This window comes from Cornus florida, unplaced genomic scaffold (assembly GCF_030987335.1).
Source record: "Cornus florida cultivar Cherokee Brave unplaced genomic scaffold, ASM3098733v1 CherokeeBrave_3.0.0_Hap2_Chr08, whole genome shotgun sequence".
Lineage (NCBI taxonomy): Eukaryota > Viridiplantae > Streptophyta > Magnoliopsida > Cornales > Cornaceae > Cornus > Cornus florida.
In genome coordinates, this window is record NW_026775578.1 from 71,912,846 (window position 1) to 71,934,088 (window position 21,243).

At 32.1% G+C, this 21,243-nt stretch overlaps 2 protein-coding genes across 2 annotated transcripts; one reads left to right on the plus strand and one right to left on the minus strand.

The window, feature by feature from the left end:
- Positions 1-11,541: 11,541 nt before the first annotated feature.
- LOC132268685 (21 kDa protein-like) lies at positions 11,542-12,620 on the plus strand. Its single transcript, XM_059769487.1, has one exon. It carries the CDS (start codon positions 11,569-11,571, stop codon positions 12,178-12,180), a length of 612 nt encoding a protein of 203 aa, XP_059625470.1. The 5' UTR covers positions 11,542-11,568; the 3' UTR covers positions 12,181-12,620.
- A 6,711-nt stretch (positions 12,621-19,331) lies between these two features.
- On the minus strand, positions 19,332-20,672 carry LOC132270456 (uncharacterized). Its single transcript, XM_059771634.1, has one exon. The coding sequence runs from the start codon at positions 20,670-20,672 to the stop codon at positions 19,332-19,334; it is 1,341 nt and encodes a 446-aa protein (XP_059627617.1).
- Positions 20,673-21,243: the final 571 nt, after the last annotated feature.

A 21,243-nucleotide genomic window follows, 5' to 3' on the forward strand; every position in this document is an offset into this window, starting at 1 on the left:
CTTGAACATTTAAAGCATAATGTACTTAACAACATCAAGTTTGCAATGATTTATTAAAAATCATAAAAACATAAATGTACTTAACCACATTAAAAACATGCTATGATTCATTCAAAATCATAATACATAATGTACTTAACAACATCAAAAGCATGCTATGATTCATTCAAAATTATAATGTATAAATGTGCTTAACAACATCAAATCGCTAATAACCAAAACCACAAGTCACAATTAAACATAATTGTCAACTTAGAATTGAATGCGAAATCAAATAGTGGAAGACTTAGCCATCATGTCTTGGAATGAACCAAGATCAATACGGTTATTCCGGGTATTAACCTGTTGGGAAAACCACCCTAGTGCGCACTATCTCAATTGGAGAGAACTCATACCTCCCGCACTAGAGCCAAACTCTAGCCATATCACTTGTAACAATGTCCCAAGATTACAAAATAAACAAATAAGTTCATAACTTATAAATAATTAAATAATGCACGAAATCACCTTCCATGCACAAGTAGGTTGAAACCACACAATTCATGCCTTAGAGTTTCAATTCTAAAATGGCATATATAATGTCATAGACAAAGTGTGCAATTCATTATACAAGTCAATCATATATTCAATATTAGAAACAAGTTCACATGAATATAAATTTAACAACAATGTTATTCAATGCTTAAAACACAACCAAGTAAATACACAAGCAGCCCAAAATCCATGATTTAAACATAGAAACAACTTTTACGATATAATCAAATCCATGAAATAATTAAATAGAATTTATTTAAATAAAAATGATTAAATTCTCTGGATTTCAAATCAATTCCAAATAATCTCAAATTAATTTATGTAAAGGAATATAACATGGCCATCAACAATATTAAGTTGAAAATCCAATTAAGTGAATAAAACACTTAAATTAAAATTAATTAAACTAATTAATCAATTTCTTCTAGATTTCAAAAGTTATTCAAATGATCCCAAGGTAATATATAACAAGGATTAAGTCATGACCATGCCATATATCAAGTCAAAAATAGAATACAAGCAATGTACAATTAAGTAGAATTTAAATTAAATTAAATTAATTTCTAGAACTTGAACAAAAGCATGCATACAAGTTGTATAAGTATCAATAGCATGCAAGACAAAAAAAATTATAAACTATAACACCCCCTACCTCACAAGAGGATTGTTCCTCTTGAATGCAAGGCAAATCAACACAAAATGGCAAACCCCTTCAAGGGTTATGTAGAGGAAGATGAGGAGAACAAAAAGTATTCCAAGCTTTATGGTCTAAGGTGAATGGAAAGAGGCCAAAATGAAGTCAAAGCCTTGAGCCAAGCTTTTCCTTCCATGGAGGTTAAGTTAGGGTTTGAGAATAAAATGGTGAGCAAGATGAATTAAAATGTGGTAAGTGGAGGATTTAACATTCCTCTACTCATTATTTGAGTCAACACCATGGTCTTCAGACACAGATAGTGCAAGACCTAAAATGAACCTTACACTTGTCATTAATTTAAGGCTCCTTCCTACACTAAATCCTTAGCCTACACTTGTCAACCATCCAAGCCAACAAGTGGTCCAACCCTAGGCTAACAAATGGGTGAATCTCCACCCTCCATGTGTCAAGAGATTAAACTTCCAAGTGGTTCTACCAAAATGTCAACAAATGGATCCAAAGGAGTGTGACAATAATCACACTTTCCAAAAATTACAAAAATGTCCTTTTTCAAAATATCTTCTAAATTAAATTACAAAATGGTCCTTAAGACGAAAAATAAATACTTTATTTAACTACGCTAAAACCCCACTAGTTAAGAACATTACAAAAAAAGTTATGTATCTATACCCTTTACAAGAAAAGTAAAAAATAAACATATTTTTCTAAGAAAGTAAAAAATACACATGGTATGAAATTTAAATATTGTGGATGCATGCAAAAACCAAAATCAAATCCGAACATGAAAAGTGAGGTTGTGCCAAAAAAGTGATAAACGGGAAAAAGACGAAAAGTGAATAGTGTCCAAAAAATGAAAATGTGAAAATGACTCGGTCCTTAAAGGAAGTTGTCAATTCAAAGGAAAGAGTCTTGGAAACCATTTTCGAGCACTCGAGACGATACTAAGTGATGAGGAACTGATCACATAAAAGAAAAGACAACGGAAAAAAAAATATCCGTAAAAATCTGAGAAAAAAGAAAGGAAAAAAAATGACTGGGTCATTACATACAGTATGCAAAATACCAGAAACAATTCCCAGTAATAAACCGGTCGACTGAAGTACTAAACTGGTCGGCCAATACAGCTATTTTGATCAACCACAATACCCAATTCAGTCAGCCGAAATACAACCTCCATCCCTCACTACTGAGCAACTTTGGTCGATCGAAACATTAAACCGGTCGGCCGAAACCCCGCGGCTGATCACCTTCTCTGACTCCAGCAACCTCTATTCCATCTAACCTCTATTGTAACAGGTCCTAAGCAGTAACTCTACGTCCCAAAGTGTCCCGATTAATTTATAAAGTCCATACATGTCTTAAACACGAATTAAAACAAGGTTTCATACAATAAACTTCATGGTCAAGAAAGAATATGTATAAACACATATAAACATATATATTCCGTTTTAATTCAATTTAAGCATGCATATTAAGTTGATTTATTATCTGATTAATCCCTGGAACTAACTAGGCATGTATAGAACACAGACCTAAGAGAAAGAGTAAAAGCAAAACTTGTCTCTAAGATTTCGGATTGAAATCTTTCTTCTTCTTCCTAGTTTTCCAGCGACTCCTTGTCTGCCATCAACCTCTCTGCTGCACACCCTAGCCCAAGTATAACCCTCTTTTTCTTCTCCTTAGGTTCGGCCTTGAACTCTCTTGGCCGCACCTCTCTTCTCTCTCTAAACTCTCGGCCCTCTCTCTCAGTAAACCTCTCATTTTCTCTATAATACTATATATGTATATAATATATCACGTACTAATATTTTAGCCTCCCAGACTTATAACAGTATATATATATAGGCTAAATACAATTTAACTTAATCCTACCCCAAAAGTAAGTCTGCTAACATAAGGCAAAGATAAAAAAATAAGGAAAATAAAATAAAATGTAACTAAATTATATAATACGTATATACATAAACTTATATATATAACATTTAATATATAACTATATATATATATATATATATATATATATATATATATATACGTATACAACTATCCATGGGTAGTTATCGATACCCATTTAAACCTCCTATTCAAGTAGTCCATGTAACCCAATTTGTTCGTCCATTACTACAATCCATATCTATCCTTTTAAACTAAAAATAAAATAAAATGAACATGTAATCTACCAAATAAAAATACAAAGAATTCACATCATTAAAACACACAATTTAATCAAATCGTTAAAGCATACAATTTAATTAAACAAATAATATAAATAAAACACAGATAAATAGACAATTAATCAAGTAACACTTAAATCAATTTAAACACTTAAGTAATTAGTCAAATAATCAATTAAACAATTAAAATGTACTTAAAAACAAATAAATAATTACCAAGACCATCCTTTTAAAATTAGGGGTGTTACAAAAACCACGTCCTGACAATGGTTCCCACACAATCCCACACAAATAACAGATAAAGATAAAATATATACAAGATCAGATAATACTGCCATAATCATGATTATAATCATTAAAAGCATCCATTGCAATTGTTATAATAATTTAAAGCAATATAAACATCATATAAACAACTTATAATCCATTTAAAGTCCATTATGTCTAAATCCTTAGCATATTAATGTATATTATGAATTCTAGGAATTTACCAAGTCCATTTAAATAATTTAAATCCATTAAAACATGCTACAGTTTCATCTGGAACTAAAAAATACTAAATCTAGTCCCAGGCCAAACTGAGTCGGCTCATTCTATAATAAGTCAACTTCTTTCCAATGAAGTCAGCTCATTCAGCAACTAACTCGACCCAATTCTAACTGAGTCGACTCAATCTTGCTATAGGTCGTCTTCTTCATTTCTGGCCACTCTAAAACCTCTGTAACTCCTCCGTTAAGGGTTCTAATAATCCATTCTAAGTCTCATACCCCCAATAATTTATTTAAGCAATTTAACATGTATAAACCAAGTTTAAATAAAAAATCATGCATCAATTTACAAGATCATATAAAACATGTTAATATATATTTCAACATATCAACTACCTATTTTTCATCCAATTTAGCATACATACAAGTTAACTAATCTTGTTTAATCATCCTAAAGCTGTCCTAGACAAGTATTGGAAACTAAATCAAAGGAGAGGAGTAAAACACAGAACTTGCCTTAAAGATTTTGGATTAAAACCTTAACTGCTCCTTCTTCTCCAGCCAATTCCTCAACGTCGACAGTCTCTAGTTGCCGTTGTCCTCCTCTACTACTCCCAGTCTACACACACAAACAACCTTCCTTCTTCCTCTTCCTTGGTTTGTGTGATACCCCTCGATTCCAGAACACAGGTTGATCAAGTTCACACACGAGACCGAGAGATATCATGACAATTAATATTTTAAAACGAACATAGAATACAAAAAAAGATAAATAATAAATAAATAATATCGCTAAAAGAAAAACTAATAAGTAAATAATTAATTTATAACTCCTCTGAATAAATAATTCTTAAAGATAAATAATCCTCTGAAGAATAATTCACAAATTCCCAAATATAATTAATTTTCTAAAAAACAACTCGGGAATCCTTAACGTGGAACCTAATAAAAATCCCATAACTGAAATAAATAAAACTGTTTAAACTGAATAAATAATCATGAAGTAGAATCTTACGTCGACAACACCAGAAAAGTGATGAAGACAAATCTCTGATCTGCACGAGCAATCTCTAATCCTGTTACTGACAAGGACTTGAAAAATATAACAAATGTGATTCAAACTCCACGAACAAGTCCTTTTAACAACAACCCAAACAGATTCAACCGGATAGTGAGTATCTCATACAAAGTGCACACAAAGGTGGTCACGAGTCCTCCTTTTACCAGGGCACACACATCCCTATATCTAGCTACCCATCTCAACTGTCAATAAACGCCTCCATCCTAACCATCGATCATGAGACCTTAAGCTCGTATCATGTCCCATAAAATAATATATAAATATAAATTGCCATATGCTAACAATGGCACAACCCTATATAAAACACTGTAACTATATCCTGATAATGGCACGAAAAGAATCAAAATATTGTAACTATATCTTGACAATGGCCCAACAAATAACATAACCATATCCCGATAATGACATAAATAATAACATATCCATATCCTGGCAATGGCATAATATATATAGCATAACCATATCCTGACAATGGCCTCACATACAATAAAGATAGATCATATATTAGACCCCACAACACGACCAAGAATATAATTTAAATCACATTATTTGATATTGCAATTAATGTAGCAATTTAACCTTATAAAATCACATGAATAACTTCTAATTTAATAAAGTCATTTACATCAATCATGACGATCTTAAATCCAGCCACGCAACATTATGATATCATATAATTCCAACAATTACAATGATTAACAATCATATACCATGCTAAACATTTGCGTTCCAATATTTGAACAATTTAAAGTATTCAATTTACAACTTAACAATTGAATAAAATCCGAATTAACATGCATACATAAAGTTCATGGATGCCTATTTAGTGTTCGGGGCCTAACATATCAAATTGGAGTCATTCAAGGTGTTTTGAACCACACCAGGATGCCCAGCACTCAAGCCCTGTTCTCCCAAAATCAACGCTCGAGCACTGTAAACAGTGCTCAAGCCCTCTAATGGGATAATAGCTCAAGATGATGAATCTTAAGCCAAAAAATCATTGTTTTCAGGTCCTAAACTTTGTTTCTAAGTCCCATAAACAATTATTGACGAATCATAAGCAATTATATTACATAGAAACCAAGTTTAGCATAAATCAAATCTTAAATTCAACATGAACACACAAAAATACATATATATATAAACATGTATTCATAAAATCTTGTTCTAGCCCAATCTAAACATGAATTCAGATTTAATAATTCTTTAATAAAATCCTAAAACCATACTACAGACATATAGAGCATGAGATCTAAAGGAAAAGTGTAGAACGAAGAACTTGCCTTAAGCTTTCTGATTGAAAGCTAAGCTCTTTCTTCCTTGTTCTTCTTATCTAATACCAACAGCCTTCAGGTTACCACAATTCACTCCGCTGATCCGATTTACCCATGAACGGATCTTCTTTCTTCTTCTTCATCTTTCTCTAGCTTTCTCTCTCTCTATCTCTTTCACGCCCTTCTCGCTCTTGCCCCTCTCTATTCTTTTCCTTCTCTTTTCTTTTCCCAGACTTCATATATGTATGTGTGTGTATATATATATACACACACTACATATAACCTTAGTCCGAACACACATCTGACAAAACATAAAATAAAACTAATTACATAATATATAATTATTAAAATAAAACATAATATATATATATATATATATACACACTCACACAACATTTATTGTACATATATATATATATATACATAGTCAGTTCCATTGGTCAATATCTAACCCATTTAGGATCCCTTCTAAATAGTCCAAGACCCATCTAGTTGGTCCGAGGATTACAACCCAAATTCATCTCTTTAAAAAATAAATAAATAAATAAAATAACATAACATAACATTTAATCTTACATAATTAAACATTTACAAACAATTAATTAAATTAATACATCACACAAAGCCACATAATTAAATGCATGGAATCAAATAAATGAATGCACATAAACAATTAGCCATATTAATAAATTTAAATTAAATAAAGATAAAATAATTAAAAACAGATAATCAAATAGGTACATAATTAAATAAAAATGCAAAATAATTAAATAAATCTCCAGAAATTAGGAGTATTACATTCCACGCCCCCCCCCCCCCCCCCCCCAAAAAAAAATAAAGGAATTTCGTCCTCGAAATTCACCTTTTACCTTAATTAAATAACTCTGGAACGTTAAACGGATTAAGTCTTCCTGTTCCCAAGTGAACTCGGCCTCATTATGATGGTTCCACTAAACACGCACAATAAGAATAACCTTATTGTGAAGAACCTAATCCCTACAGTCAAGGGGGACACGGTGGCTCTATGTGTGTCGTATCAGGTTGCAACTCAATTTTCGCCGATATCTGTAAGCTTATAGCGATCCTCATCTTGTAGAATTTCTGGAACATGGACATATGAAACACATTATGGACATGATATAAATGGTCCAGAAGTGCTAATCGATAAGTTATAACTCACACACAATTCTTAATCATAAAAGGACCCACGAACCATGGTGATAGCTTCCCTTTCTTCCCAAAGCGTGTTACTCCCTTCATGGGAGACACTTTGAGCAAGACCTGGTCTCTAACTTGAAACTCTAAACTACAAGTAAGACGATCTATATAACTCTGCTGCCTACTCTGGGCAGTGCGCATGCGATCTCAAATAAGAGCAATCTTTTCAAAGGTATCCTCTATACACATATCTAAATCCACAACGATCAATATTTTTGGAGATATTATGATGATTATGTCTATATTTGGATGTCTCTTGGTGATATTATTTTAATGATGATAGCTATTGGTGGATACATTATTTGATCATGTATATGGACATATCTTAGATATTTTTAATGATGATGGAAGATTATAGTTTCATACTTAAATTTTAAATTATTCAAACTCATCTTGTGTGAACTTTTAGCTTAATTTTTGATTGGATATTGATATTCTCTCTTAATTTATTCTTTTCTTTTTTATGTTTCTTACATAAAGGGAGAAGAGGTACTTCATGTTTATGGAGGAGATATCAAGTGTGGTTTTATGTATATTATTAAATTGAATGAAACATATGTTATTTTGAATATCTTTCATTGTTATCATATATCATCATGTTTTTGTGCTTATTTCTGTATTTCTTGCATGACTGATATTTTTGTCTCTCTTTATGTTAATTCTCTCTTATTATTTATTTTCCTTATTTCTTAAGCTTTATTTGTTAATTTGTAACAAAAATGGGGAGAAGTGTGTATATTTAAGGTGAGAGTTTTTAGAATTGAGAGAGAGAAATATATTGATTGTTTATACTTTTTTATTAAGTTTTCACAGATAGTTTTGTTTGAGCATTGCATAGGTACGTTTTACAGGTACGTTGTTTCCATTAAAGACGTACTTTATTACCTTGATGAAGTTTATGGTCAAAGTTCTGTTGTTTTTCTATTTTTTGGAAAATCAATGTAATTTGTTTTTCCTGCTTTAGTAGATTACATGTTATCTTAGGAGTTTTGTCACGAAATTACCAAAGGAGGATATTACGATATATTAGTTTTGTAATTGACAAATTTCGCTATCAAAACAAGTCCGATCGAGTTGTAATTTTTTGTTTAATTTTGTGAGTCTCGATGATGGAAGCGAAACAACACGGGTAACCAATATACATTTAATCTTGATTCGGTTGAGAACATCATATTAGAGAAGGTATGTTGGTGATGACACGTTAACACGTTATTTTTACTTCTGGTGAGTTTTGGTAGTGGTAATCTTTTACTTCCCAAAATATGTTTGCAAAGAAAACTCACTAGCGTAGCGAATCGGTCACATACCACACGACGCGTTGCGCACGCATATCACGACGGGTTGCACATGTGTATTTCAAAAATACGCTTTTGGGAATGAAAGTCTCTGTCGATACGGAACCTATTGTGCCCCCACGCGACTGGTTACACAACATGTTTTTGGAAACCACTTTTTGTTAAATTGCGTATAGGTAAAACGAAACCGGTTGTGCCCTATGCAACCGGTGGCGCTCTTACTGACCAACAAGGAAAGTTGCAATTCTATTCTTTTTGGGTTTCCTTTTTAATAAAATTTTGGAGAGATATTTATACATGATATTAACTTGGTTTCCAAATACTTTTTTGGTCTCTCTAAAATCTATAAAAACTCTATTTCTCTTTTTAAAAAAATTAGGGCTTGAAAATTTATACTTTTCTAATTAAGAGAATTGTTTGAGAGATATTTTTTTTTAATTATTCAGAAAATTAATTTAATTTTTCTGATTTTATTTTTGAGATCACACACATAAATACAAGAGTAATTTAGGTTGGTGTTCTCTATCTGATCGAAATCAAAGTATTGTTGAAGATTTAACTATTCTGAGAAGCAGGATTTTATTTTTCTACATCAAAATCATATTTGAAGAAAAGGAGGAAGGGGTCACACTTTGAGGAATTAAGACATTCGTAGAGTGTTAGTTGATCTACCAGCGATCCTTCTACAAAGATCAAGAATAAGCCTGATGTTGAGAGCTGTTGGACGAGGGATGAGTCGCAAAGCTATGGATTATCAGTAATTGGTTTTTGATAGAATGATAGGGTGTGAGTATCAGGCAGAGTAGATTGTACTTTGCTTCAAACATAGTAGATCGTTTCGCTCAAGACGACGAAATATGCGTGGTTTTCATCCCGATTGGTCTGATTTCTTCTAAATAGGGTTTCCACGCATACAAACTTAGTGCCATCTCTCAAATTTTATTTACTTTACTTGCACTTTATTTTTGCTTTGTGTATTTGATTTTAGGTTTATTTCGATAAAATTAAAATAAAAAATAAAAAAGAGCAAGTAAAATCTATTCAGTATTCACTCCTCTAAATTATTTTATATCTAACATTCACATCCATTCCGCATATTACAACACACACGAATTAACAAAATTAATGTCATCTTATATAACATGGATTCGAAATATTCTCAACCTAGAAGGTAGATGTTTTTGCTCCACAAAAAATAAAAATCTGTCTGTCTTATCATTTTATATGAATTACTAGTATAATACTTTGTTATCCTTCGAAGTGTCCATTCTCTCTTATTTCCGTTTTGTCAAGAAAGTGGCCAACGATGATCCATCTAATTTTCAAAATTCTCTCCACTAACAGCGCCTTCTCTCCAGCAGCATTTCACTCAGCCTATGGTGTACGCCACGTGAAAATTCTGTGGTCTTTGACTTTCATTGCAAGCCTTTGTGTCAACTGCTATACATGTTCCGTCCTTATAGGGCAGCACATGGCCTGTTCAAGACCTCTTTTTTTTTTTTTTTTTTTGTTTCTAGAAAAAAATATTCTTTTATGCCATGCAAGTCGTCATCACGATTTCGAATCAAAATTTCTGTAGAGTTATTTAGTTGAAACACTTCTCGACCTAAATGGCTTGAAAAGGAAGTTGTATGCAAGTAGGTTTTAATTTTTGGTTTGTTAAGGTCTTAGTTTGACAACTACTTTTCTTCGTATTTTTGTTGTTGCGGAAGGTGATAGCAAAACAAAATTATAGAATCGTGTTTGGTCACTTTTATTGCAATTTAAATAGTGCCATCTTTGTTTCTGAAAATAGGCCAAAACCACTATTGTTTCTGCATTGTAGAGATGAACGGTACAAAAAATAAAAATAAAAACAAAAAGAAAAAAAATTTATTCTAAATGACCTTTTTTACATAGTCATTTTATTATTCAAAATTGTAACTCTTTTTTACTAAACTTGTTTTCAAATTTTTGTTTCAAAAAATTTTACAACAAATTTAACGTTACCAAACATACTTCCACCAATCATTATTGAATACACTCTACAACAAAATTAGCTGTTGCTTCTGTTTTTAAATAAAAATAAAAATGCAAAACATTTTCAATTGCCAAACAAGTCCTAGCTAAATGTATGTAAATAGGTTGCGTTAGAGAGAATTGTCCACTTAACTTTTTACCTTTTACTAACATGGTCCAAAGCACAAAAAAAAAAAAAGAAAAAAGAAATTGTTATATGTTTCATTGCAAATTCTATTTTCCTTGAATTTTGGGGAAAAAATTGTTTTGGTAATCAACAAATAAATTAATAACTAATGGGTCATCGTTAGTCTAATTGTATATTTTCTACCTTGAATAATTTGTGACATGTATGTGAGTAGTTAACTAATTTATATATATATATATATATATATATATATATATATATATAAACATAAACATAAATGAATTCTAATAGTACATAATTTTTTATATCTTTATTTGAATTAATTAATTTATATACATTAATATACATTGATATATATTTTGGTAATTAATTTATATACATTATAGTTAATAAATTAATAGAAGATACCAATATAATGCATGTGGCTGCGCCAGAACTGAATCGTTACCAAAATATATTATATCACGCAATCACAATAACCTCATACTATATATATCATATGTCAAGGGTCGCCTATTCAATATATATATATATATATAACCTTTTTTTTTTGTTAAAATATATGTGTGTGTATATATATATATATAATCTTCCACAAACTAATCCAACAGACACTGGGCCCTATAAATTTGCCATCTCAAATATTAACCTATCAGTCCAAGTTGCAAATATTTAGAGATCTAGAGAGAGAGAGCTGGAGATCATGGGAGCTTCCAATCTTACAAACCCATGCTCATACAATATTATCACATTCCTTATAACCGTCCTTGTATTCATCTCTCACATGAAACCAACCCTAGCTTCCAAAGCACCCAAAACCTGCACAAACTTCATCAAAACCTCATGTAACTCAACCACTTATCCATCACTCTGCTACAAGTCCCTCTCTCCCTATGCCCCGTCCGTCAAAACCAGCCCCAAAGGGCTCTGCAACGCCGCCCTCTCCGTCACCATACGAGCTGCTCGCAACACATTGAGCGTGGTGTCAAAGCTAACTGAACAGAAGGGTATCACACACACCGAAGCCGCGACCATTAAGGACTGCATTGAGAACGTAGGGGACAGCATTGACGACCTCAAGCAATCTCTCAAGGCAATGGGAAGCCTCATTGGCGCTAAGGCCGATAAGGAGTCTCTGATGGCGGATGTGAAGACGTGGATGAGCGCAGCCATCACCGATGAGGATACGTGCACAGACGGATTCGCTGGCCGGAATATAAGTCCCACTGTGAAGAACACTATCAGGAACAGCAAATTGGGAATTGCCAAACTTACTAGTAATGCTTTGTCTCTCATCAACCACCTCAATATTTAAAAAAACAAGTAAAAGTAGTTCATGGGTGCAATTCTTGGTATCTGATACTTGGAAATGTTTTTGCGTACGTAAGAAATGTGCGTAATGTAAATGTTTACCTTTATTGAAGAAAATATTTTTCTGTACTTATTCGTCTATGGTTGCAAGTCGGACAAGTTGAAGAGTCAACTTAGGCTCATTCTTAAAGCGATCGAGGAAATGAGGAATGAGGGGGTAAGTGCCATCTAGAATTAGATTCGACATGTGTATCTCAAATTTGAGGTCGCAATAATTAAAAAGGCATAAATATCCTTTATTTTGATAGTATTACACTTTTTATAATTAATTATTTATTTTTTGTTTCTTATTTTAACAAATTGGAAATTAAAGAGGATGTGAGAACAAACAATAACAATTAATTAACTTATTTTATCTCTCTATTTTTTTTTTTTTTTCTATACGTGTCATATATATATATATATATATATATATGCCTCCTACTAATGTTATTAATAAATCTACTATGCTTCCTATTGTGAAAGCAAAAGGAAAATCTACTCTTACTCCGCATGGTCATAATGCTTACGCCTACATGTTTAGGAAACAAAAAGTAGATAAATTCGGAGCTTTAGCAACGTTTTTTTTCGTCACAAAAAACAAAATTTTTGTTGCTAAAAGTTTTTAGTGACGAAAAATCATTTGTCAATATTTCGTTGCTATATAATCGTCTCGGTTGATCTATAGTGACGAATGCAAATTACGTCACTATTGACTTTGCTTTTAGTGACAAAAAAATTTGCGTCACTATTGCATCACTTTTAGTGACCATACTTTTCGTCACATTTGCTTGCCTTCTAGTGACGGACATTTTCATCATTATTGCATGACGTTTAGCAACCATATTTTTCGTCACATTTATTTGCCTTTTAGTGACTAAAACGTTTGTCACATTTTCATCACTATTGCATGACTTTTAGTGACATACTTTTCGTTACATCTGTTTGCCTTTTAGTGACTAAAATGTTTGTCACATTTTATTGGGCATTATCAACGAAAGTTTTCGTCACTAACTTACCCAATGACAATGGTCTTTCATTGCTAAAAACCATTTTTTGCATGCTTTAATTTCTAAACTTCTTATCGTTTTTGCTAATATTATAAAAAAGTCCAAATAGTAGCACAGGTCCACAAATTTCAAACTCTATATAGCAATACAAATTTAAACATAACATTAAATTTTATTATGCAATACATAATAATTTTGAGTTCAAATACAAAATTAACATCAATTTGAATAAATTTATACATTTGTTCAATTCTGAGTCAAATATAAACTAAATTTCCAATTGTCTAATACAAATTAAAGACCAAACTAAAACATAAAAGCAAACTCCTAACTCTCCCTCTATGGCAGCACCTCAAAGTTCTTCGTATGGAATCTCATCACTTTAGTTCGTCGTTGTCATGAATACTTCATTTTCTTCATGTCATCCCAAATAATCGCTCTACAATTCAAAAAGATAAAGGTCATTACAATATTGTGTACAATTTGTAAGATTATATAAACTTTTTTTTTCTAATTATATGCAATTTAATGGACGAATAGATAGAGAATGTAGCATTGCATAAACTGACTAGAAGAGAAACGTACTCAAATTTAATTTTCTTTATACACGATAATAAAAGTAATATGTCTTCAGCTTTGTTGGTATATTACTCAACTTTTATACAAAAAAACAAATACTGCAATACGTAATATCATATTCTCCAAGACTGCTGTATGCATTTATAAAAAATTATCACATCTCATCAAAATCAACAAATTTAAAACTTACCAACTTCAGCATTAATTCCTGGTCCAAAGAATAAAGCAATTTTTTTCCTAAGAAACAATTGAAGGTGTAAATATCAGTACACCCTTAAAGAGAACTTTAAACATGAAATATAATTTTAAAAATAAAAAATAAAAACCCCTCATTAATGAAGCAATTATGGCTTACGTAATTTCACAATATTATATCAACTCAATTACCATAATGTTGCGTACAAGAAAATGCTATAGATTACATTATAAGTGAACCCCTAGTACCAATAAAAACAAGGTAGGCAATACTTACTGCCATAGAACACTCCAACAAATTAAGAAGCAACTCTCTTAACAAGACGAACTACCTGCAAAATAAATTGTATACCTGGTAAAAACTATTGATAAAAAAAAAAATTATAAAAATTAAATTGATTCTAAGTTAGCTAACTTACCATAAATTATCCTTCCAAAAACCATATCCAATGTGAAACAAGAGAGTTTTCAAACAATTTGAGAGAAAGAGGGCATAAGGAATATTGATGCATCATCCCAAAAATAATAGGTTTACTGTTAAAAAACAAGAAATTGCAAGAAAGTATTCAAAGTCCTAAAATATTAGACCTAATTAATTTTAAAAAGTTGTCCTTCTAAAACTCTAAAGTAGATTAATTTTGGGGTGCAGGGGAAGGCTGCCCAATATTTGCAATAAAAGCAAGCATTGCCTCTTTCACTTTCTCTTGAATTTGTTGCTGCATGTCTTCCCTCATCCCTTGCACCTCTTGTCTCATCTCGTCCATATTCGTTTCTGCTTTGTCGGCCCTAGCATTAGCTGCATCCACATCTTTTTGAGTAGCACGGATTGACAAAGTTGGCATATCCTTATTAGGCCCATTTAAAAATGAACACTTATTCCCTAGCACTTCAAGCATTATTTCTTCCTCTTTCTCGTGGGTTATTACTTCTCCAATTTCAATTGCAACTTTTTTCATTTCTAGCATTCTAGCCTGCATGTTCAGAAGCGAAGTTGTCATCCTAAATGTGCACCATCCTTTAATTTAAATAAAAGCTAAAATATTAACAATGAAGACATTCTTACATAATTCTTCTCAGCCTCTTCATCAATAGATTCCCCATTTTCCTTGATATGTGATTTTGCATAGAATTCAATCACACTTCCATCTTCCCCAGTTTCATTATTAAGCTGTGATATATAAGCAAGTAAAATGAACAAACTGGGCTATAAAAAGCTTAACAATCAACCGAATAAGGAACAAAAGCTAGCGGGAACTCAGACTAAATTACAAATATATTCATATCCACATACATATAATTTTCATATACTAAACATTACATACATATACACAGTATATACAAATACATATATATATATATATATATATGTTGAATTTGATATATATAACTTATTATATCAAATTAATCATCTACAAAACTCATTAAAGTTGAAACTAAAACAGTTTTGAATAACTTCACACATTTCAGTTTAGTTAATGTATAAAACATATTATTTTAAATGGAGACACCAAAATATAAGGGCGTTGAATATTTTAACTATACAAGTATAACTAATTGAAAAATTAATGCATAAAGAAGTTTTCAAAAAGTACTAAAATGTGATTTGAATAGCCTTTTGTCATTACCATCTCATCCAGGTACTGAACATACGCTTTCGAGCCACCATAATTCTTATTCTTCACCTTGTCCCTATTCTTTTTGTTTGTCTCACTGCGATTCTGCATGATAATTAATCAAAAAACATGTATATCAACATATTTGTGTGTGTAATTCAAACTTAATCAATAATTACAAAGTTGTAAGTATATTATTTCATTACCACACAATTCTCAGAACTGTATCTGTCGCACAATAGATTCCAATGCTCGTTGGGAACACCTTCAAATGGGTTATGCCGAGCAAGCTCAGCGTTTTTAAAGCCATCATAGTAATTCTTTATTTTGTATCTGCGGGCCTTCAAGCACTTGCTGAACTGATGATCGAATGCCCATCTATGATGGTGTTCACCAACATTAGGTCTAAATTTTTTCTAAAAGAAATAGAACAATAAATTTAGTTATCCAAATAGATAAGAAAAAGTATTATCTATTAGTTAGACTTTGGTAATTTGTAAAGGAAAAACATATATTTAGCGAAACGTAAGTTACTACCTGGAAAACATATCAAATTAAACATTGTCAATTAACTACTAACTATTGAAATTAGCAAAAGAGATTGGAATGAGAGTAGTTTTGTACGAATGAAAGTATTACCTTTAATCTATAATACACAGCATCTTTATTTTCAGGTGGTATCTTATCATATCGGGGGTAAATAGCTGGAAAACGTCTTGTTTCTACTCCAATTTCAGCCTTCCAAAGTTTTGCGTTCTTACCTATATGCTGCAAATGTCCTTCTTTAAATGTAACTTCTAATGGCTGCCTCTTATTTTTATCCAACACATCCTCCAATGCCTTGTTTGTTGAGGGTCCACGCCTTTTAACGGAAGTGGCAAAACCTGCAAATAAATCCACTTCAGTATTAGTGATACTCTAAACAATAATATATTATAGTTGCAATAATAAATTATTCTATTAACTTACATTGACCATCATCCGGCATGGACTGCAACTCATCATTGTTGATATCAGTAGTGTTAGCCATTACCCTCTTACGACTAGTAGGAGCCATGTATACATTGGAACAAAATACAACAATATAGAAATGGTAGAACTAAACTACCTCTCTTGAAGAACATCACTTCCTTTAAATGCAATAGTAATACACTTTGATGAAGGAAATTTATGAAAATGTCAATTCTATATAACTAAACATATTATTAATGCCATTTAAAAATGAAATCAAACAGATTATAAGCTAAAAAAACAAGTCATATTTGGAATGTAAGCATTTCAAAATAACACATAACTACAAATGAGCACATCTTAACATAAAAATTCTTAATATATTAATAAAGTAAGATTTTTAACTTTTAAACAACAAACTATTCTATATCAGTATCATCATCACTAAACACAATATCTTCTTCATCCAACGAATCATCATTGGATGCATCTTCTTCATCAGAAGTTTCATAATCAAGGGTAACGTTCTCTACATCATCATTGCCATGTGCATTATTTATGATATTATAAACTGCATCGGAATCAATTTCATTTGAAACATATCATCATTAGTTAATGTCACCGAGTAAAAATCTATGTCTCGAACAACACCATTAACTTCTAGTGACTCAAAATCTTGATATGCAACCTCCTCACTACTTTCCCCTTCATTTGACCTATTTGTTTTTATCATCTTTTTCTGGGACATCGTATAAGTTCCTAGGATCAATCTGCTGCACAACTTCCCATTCACCCCTTAATTTGTTGTCCTTGAGGTATAAAACCTGTTTGGCTTGATGAGCTAACACGAATGGCTCATCCTTATATGCTTGACGGGAGAGATTGACACTAGTGAAATATTTATCTTTTTGAATTCCACTTCTTGTATTGCACCAATCACACTTGAATAGAACTACACGTCTTTTCGTGTCATAAGACACCTCAATGATGTCTGTCAAACAACCATAAAAATCAATATTTTCACCTTTGACCATCACGCCATTATTTTGTGTTTTCCTATTCTTCTCCCTCTCTTTAGTATGGAACCTAGTCCCATTCATAACACAACCTGTATATCGTTTCACTCTCGAGTCAAGCCCACAAGCTAGAGAATAAAGATCATCAATAGCATCAGGTGACATACTTTGTCGCAATCTTTTAACCTATACACAAATGAAATAGTTTACATAACATATATGAGAATAGATATAAAAAAATATTATTATACAATTAATATGCAATAAATTTTATGAAAAACTTACATGCTCTTCAAACCATTTAGTAAATTGTTTTGAATGCCTCACAACTACGTTGTTAGGATCTTGTCTCTTTAGTTCTTCCATGTGCTTTCTACATAAGAATGTCAATGTTTTAAATAATAATAATTGAATTTAAATAACATAATATCTCCAATTCACTTACTCTAAGAATGGCTCCACTTCTGGACATTTGTTAAGCACATAAAAGTGCGCCTTTTCGAGATTTGCAGAATCCATTATTTCATAATTTCCATACCCTAAGGGGCGAACATTCTGCGTGAATATAGAAAAACTTGTTGACTTCTGGGTTTGCCCTTTGTCAAAATTCCTTTCCTCTCGATTGAAACGTGTCTCCACCCCTCGAAGGTACAATGAATAAAATGCAACACCCTCACTATCAACATAAGCTTCGGCAATTGAACCTTCAGGTCGTGCTTTGTTGCGAACATATTATTTCAAAGTTCGTAGAAATCTGAATATGTTTTCATATTGACAAAATTATAAAAGAAATTAACATAAGAACAAAAATTATGGAGATATGAATTAACGAACAAATAAGACACACTTTTCAATGGGGTACATCCATCGATAATGTGTTGGTCCAGCAATAATGGCCTCACGGGGTAAATGAACAGCTAGATGAACCATCACATCAAAAAATGAAGGTGGGAAGATCATCTCAAGCTTGCAAAGTATGGATACAATATCCTTTTCAAGTGCCTCTAAGACTTCTAGTTTCAACGTCTTACAACACAACTCTTTGAAAAATAATCCAAGTTCAACCAATGCATTACATACATTATCGGACATGTGTCCACGAATAGCAACCGGAAGAAGACGCTGGAGAAGTACGTGACAATCATGACTTTTCAAACCTGATATAGTACGATTATTTTTATTAATACACCGAGATATATTGGAACCATACCCATCTGGCAACTTTACTACCTTCAACCATTCACATATGCTCTTTTTCTTATCAGTAGATAATGTATAACATGCCAGGGGCATAAGAAACTTATTGCTACTAGGAGTAAGATGCAACTCTTTTCTTATACCCATTAATTGCAAATCCAAACGAGATTTCATTGTGTCTTTTGTCTTTCCTTCAATGTTCATTAATGTCCCTAATATATTATCACATATATTTTTTTCTATGTGCATAACATCCAGATTATGTCTCAGTTTGAGGCCTTGCCAATATGACAATTCAAAAAATATGCTTTTCTTAGTCCAATTTAACTCGGATTTGGTACGCTTCCTCTTTTTGTTGGTCGGTCCTTTTCCCAAGTCGGCGAACCTAATTTGAAGCAACTGTTGAATCAACTCATCACCAGTTAATTCTTTAGGTGGTGACCTCCTTTCTTTGTTACCATCAAACTGTTTGTATAAATTTCGCCATTTATGGTCTAGTGGCAGCCAACGACGATGGCAAAACCAACAAATCTTTTTCCCATGCTCCAAACGTATTTAAGATGCATCAAAGTTACAAACAGGACATGCCATGTACCCCTTTGTGACCCAACCAGACAAATCTCCATATGTTGGAAAATCATTTATTGTCCATAATAATGCCACATGCAATCTAAAAGTACACATAGTAGAAGCATCATAAGTCATTACACCATCCACCCATAACTCTTTTAACTCATCGATCAACGGTCTCAAGTACACATCAATTTCCTTCCCTGGTGATCTCGGTCCAAGAATAAGTAATGATATAAACAAATATAGTTCTTTCATGCATTTCCAAGGGGGCAAGTTGTATGGAAAAACTATTACTGGCCACATGCTATATGAATTACTCATGTTGCTAAATGGATTGAATCTGTCACTTGCTAGACCAAGTCTAACATTACGAGGTTCCGCTGAAAACCAAGGATGTCTTATATCAAATTCTTCCCAAGTCATAGAATCTGCGGGATGTCTGAATATATTAGTCTCCTTAACACGTTTCTCTTTGTGCCACCTCATATCTGAAGATATTTTTCTTGACATAAACAACCTCTGAAGCCTGCTCTTCAAAGGAAAGTATCTAAGAATCTTTTGTGGTATTTTTTTACCCTTGCCTTCATGAGATTTGTATCTAGACTCACCACACCGAGGGCAGAACTCATTATTTTCATATTCTTTCAAAAATAAAATACAATCATTTATGCAAGCATGTATCACTTCATACCCAAAACCTAATTCACGCAACATGTTCTTTGCCTCATAATGTGACTTTGGAAGCTCAACACCTTTGGGCATTGCTTCATTAAGCAACTTTAGCATCATAGTGAAATATTTGTTGCTCAGTTTCTGAGTTACTTTCATATTGTATAACTTTAGAACGAACGATAATTTTGAAAAATTTTCACATCCTGGATATAACTCACGTTGTGCATCCTGTAATAAATCTTGAAACCTATCATGTCCCATGTTAGAATTTGGCAAAGCATCATCCAACCCTTGCTGAACATCTATCATTTCTGTTTGCACAAAAGGTCCCATGCAAATGTCTTCCAATAACTCATTTACCTCATCACCATCTTCCTCTTCTTCAACCTCTTCCTCTGAACTATTATTATTAGCCATATCATACCCCTTTCCATGCCATTCCCAGCGAGTATACATTTTGTCCATCCTATTTTGACACAAGTGTCCTTTAACCTCAGGTAATGTTCTATATAGTATGTTTTTGCATTTAGAATATGGGCACCTAGTCCTATTCTTGTCATCTACATAGGCCTTAGCCACCTCAATAAAATCTTTAATCCCTTTTGCATAGTGCGGATCAATCGTAGGAAGTTGGATCCAACTCTTGTCCATCTACATTTGCAAACATCATCAACAACAACGTGAATTAAACTAAAAAAATTAGGAATGTTATTTTATATATATATATATAGACTTTTAATTAATTATATAAATGTTTTTAATGAATTTTCATAGAATTCTCACCCATTTAACTAAGTCACAGTTTAAAAAGACTCATGCACTTATGCTGGACCCCACAATATGTAAAAATAAATTAAAATCATTAATCATTTCACTTTTTGTTGAGAGAGAAGAAAATATAATGAAAGAAAGAGGAGATTCCAGTTTCCATTTGAGACCAGGATGAGAGAGAACGAGGTGCTTTCAGCAGCTAGCGACAATAAAATAACAGGTGTGTGACATAGGTCAATTAGTTTGTTTTTTTTATTGTCCTTAATTATTAATTGATTAGCTAGGTACTAATGGAGAGTTTAATAAGTGTTTTGATTATTTTAGCAATTTTACAAGACTTTTAGTAAATAAAAATAATAAAACTTATTAATAAAAAGATTAATAGATGCATATATATGGGGGTGTATTTTGGAGTGGGCTGTATGTGTATTAGTTCAATGTATGAAGTTAC

Bases quoted from the DNA above. Each gene is read 5' to 3' on its own strand.
- LOC132270456 (XM_059771634.1), bottom strand. From the start codon at position 20,672: ATGGACAAGAGTTGGATCCAACTTCCTACGATTGATCCGCACTATGCA.
- LOC132268685 (XM_059769487.1), top strand. From the start codon at position 11,569: ATGGGAGCTTCCAATCTTACAAACCCATGCTCATACAATATTATCACA.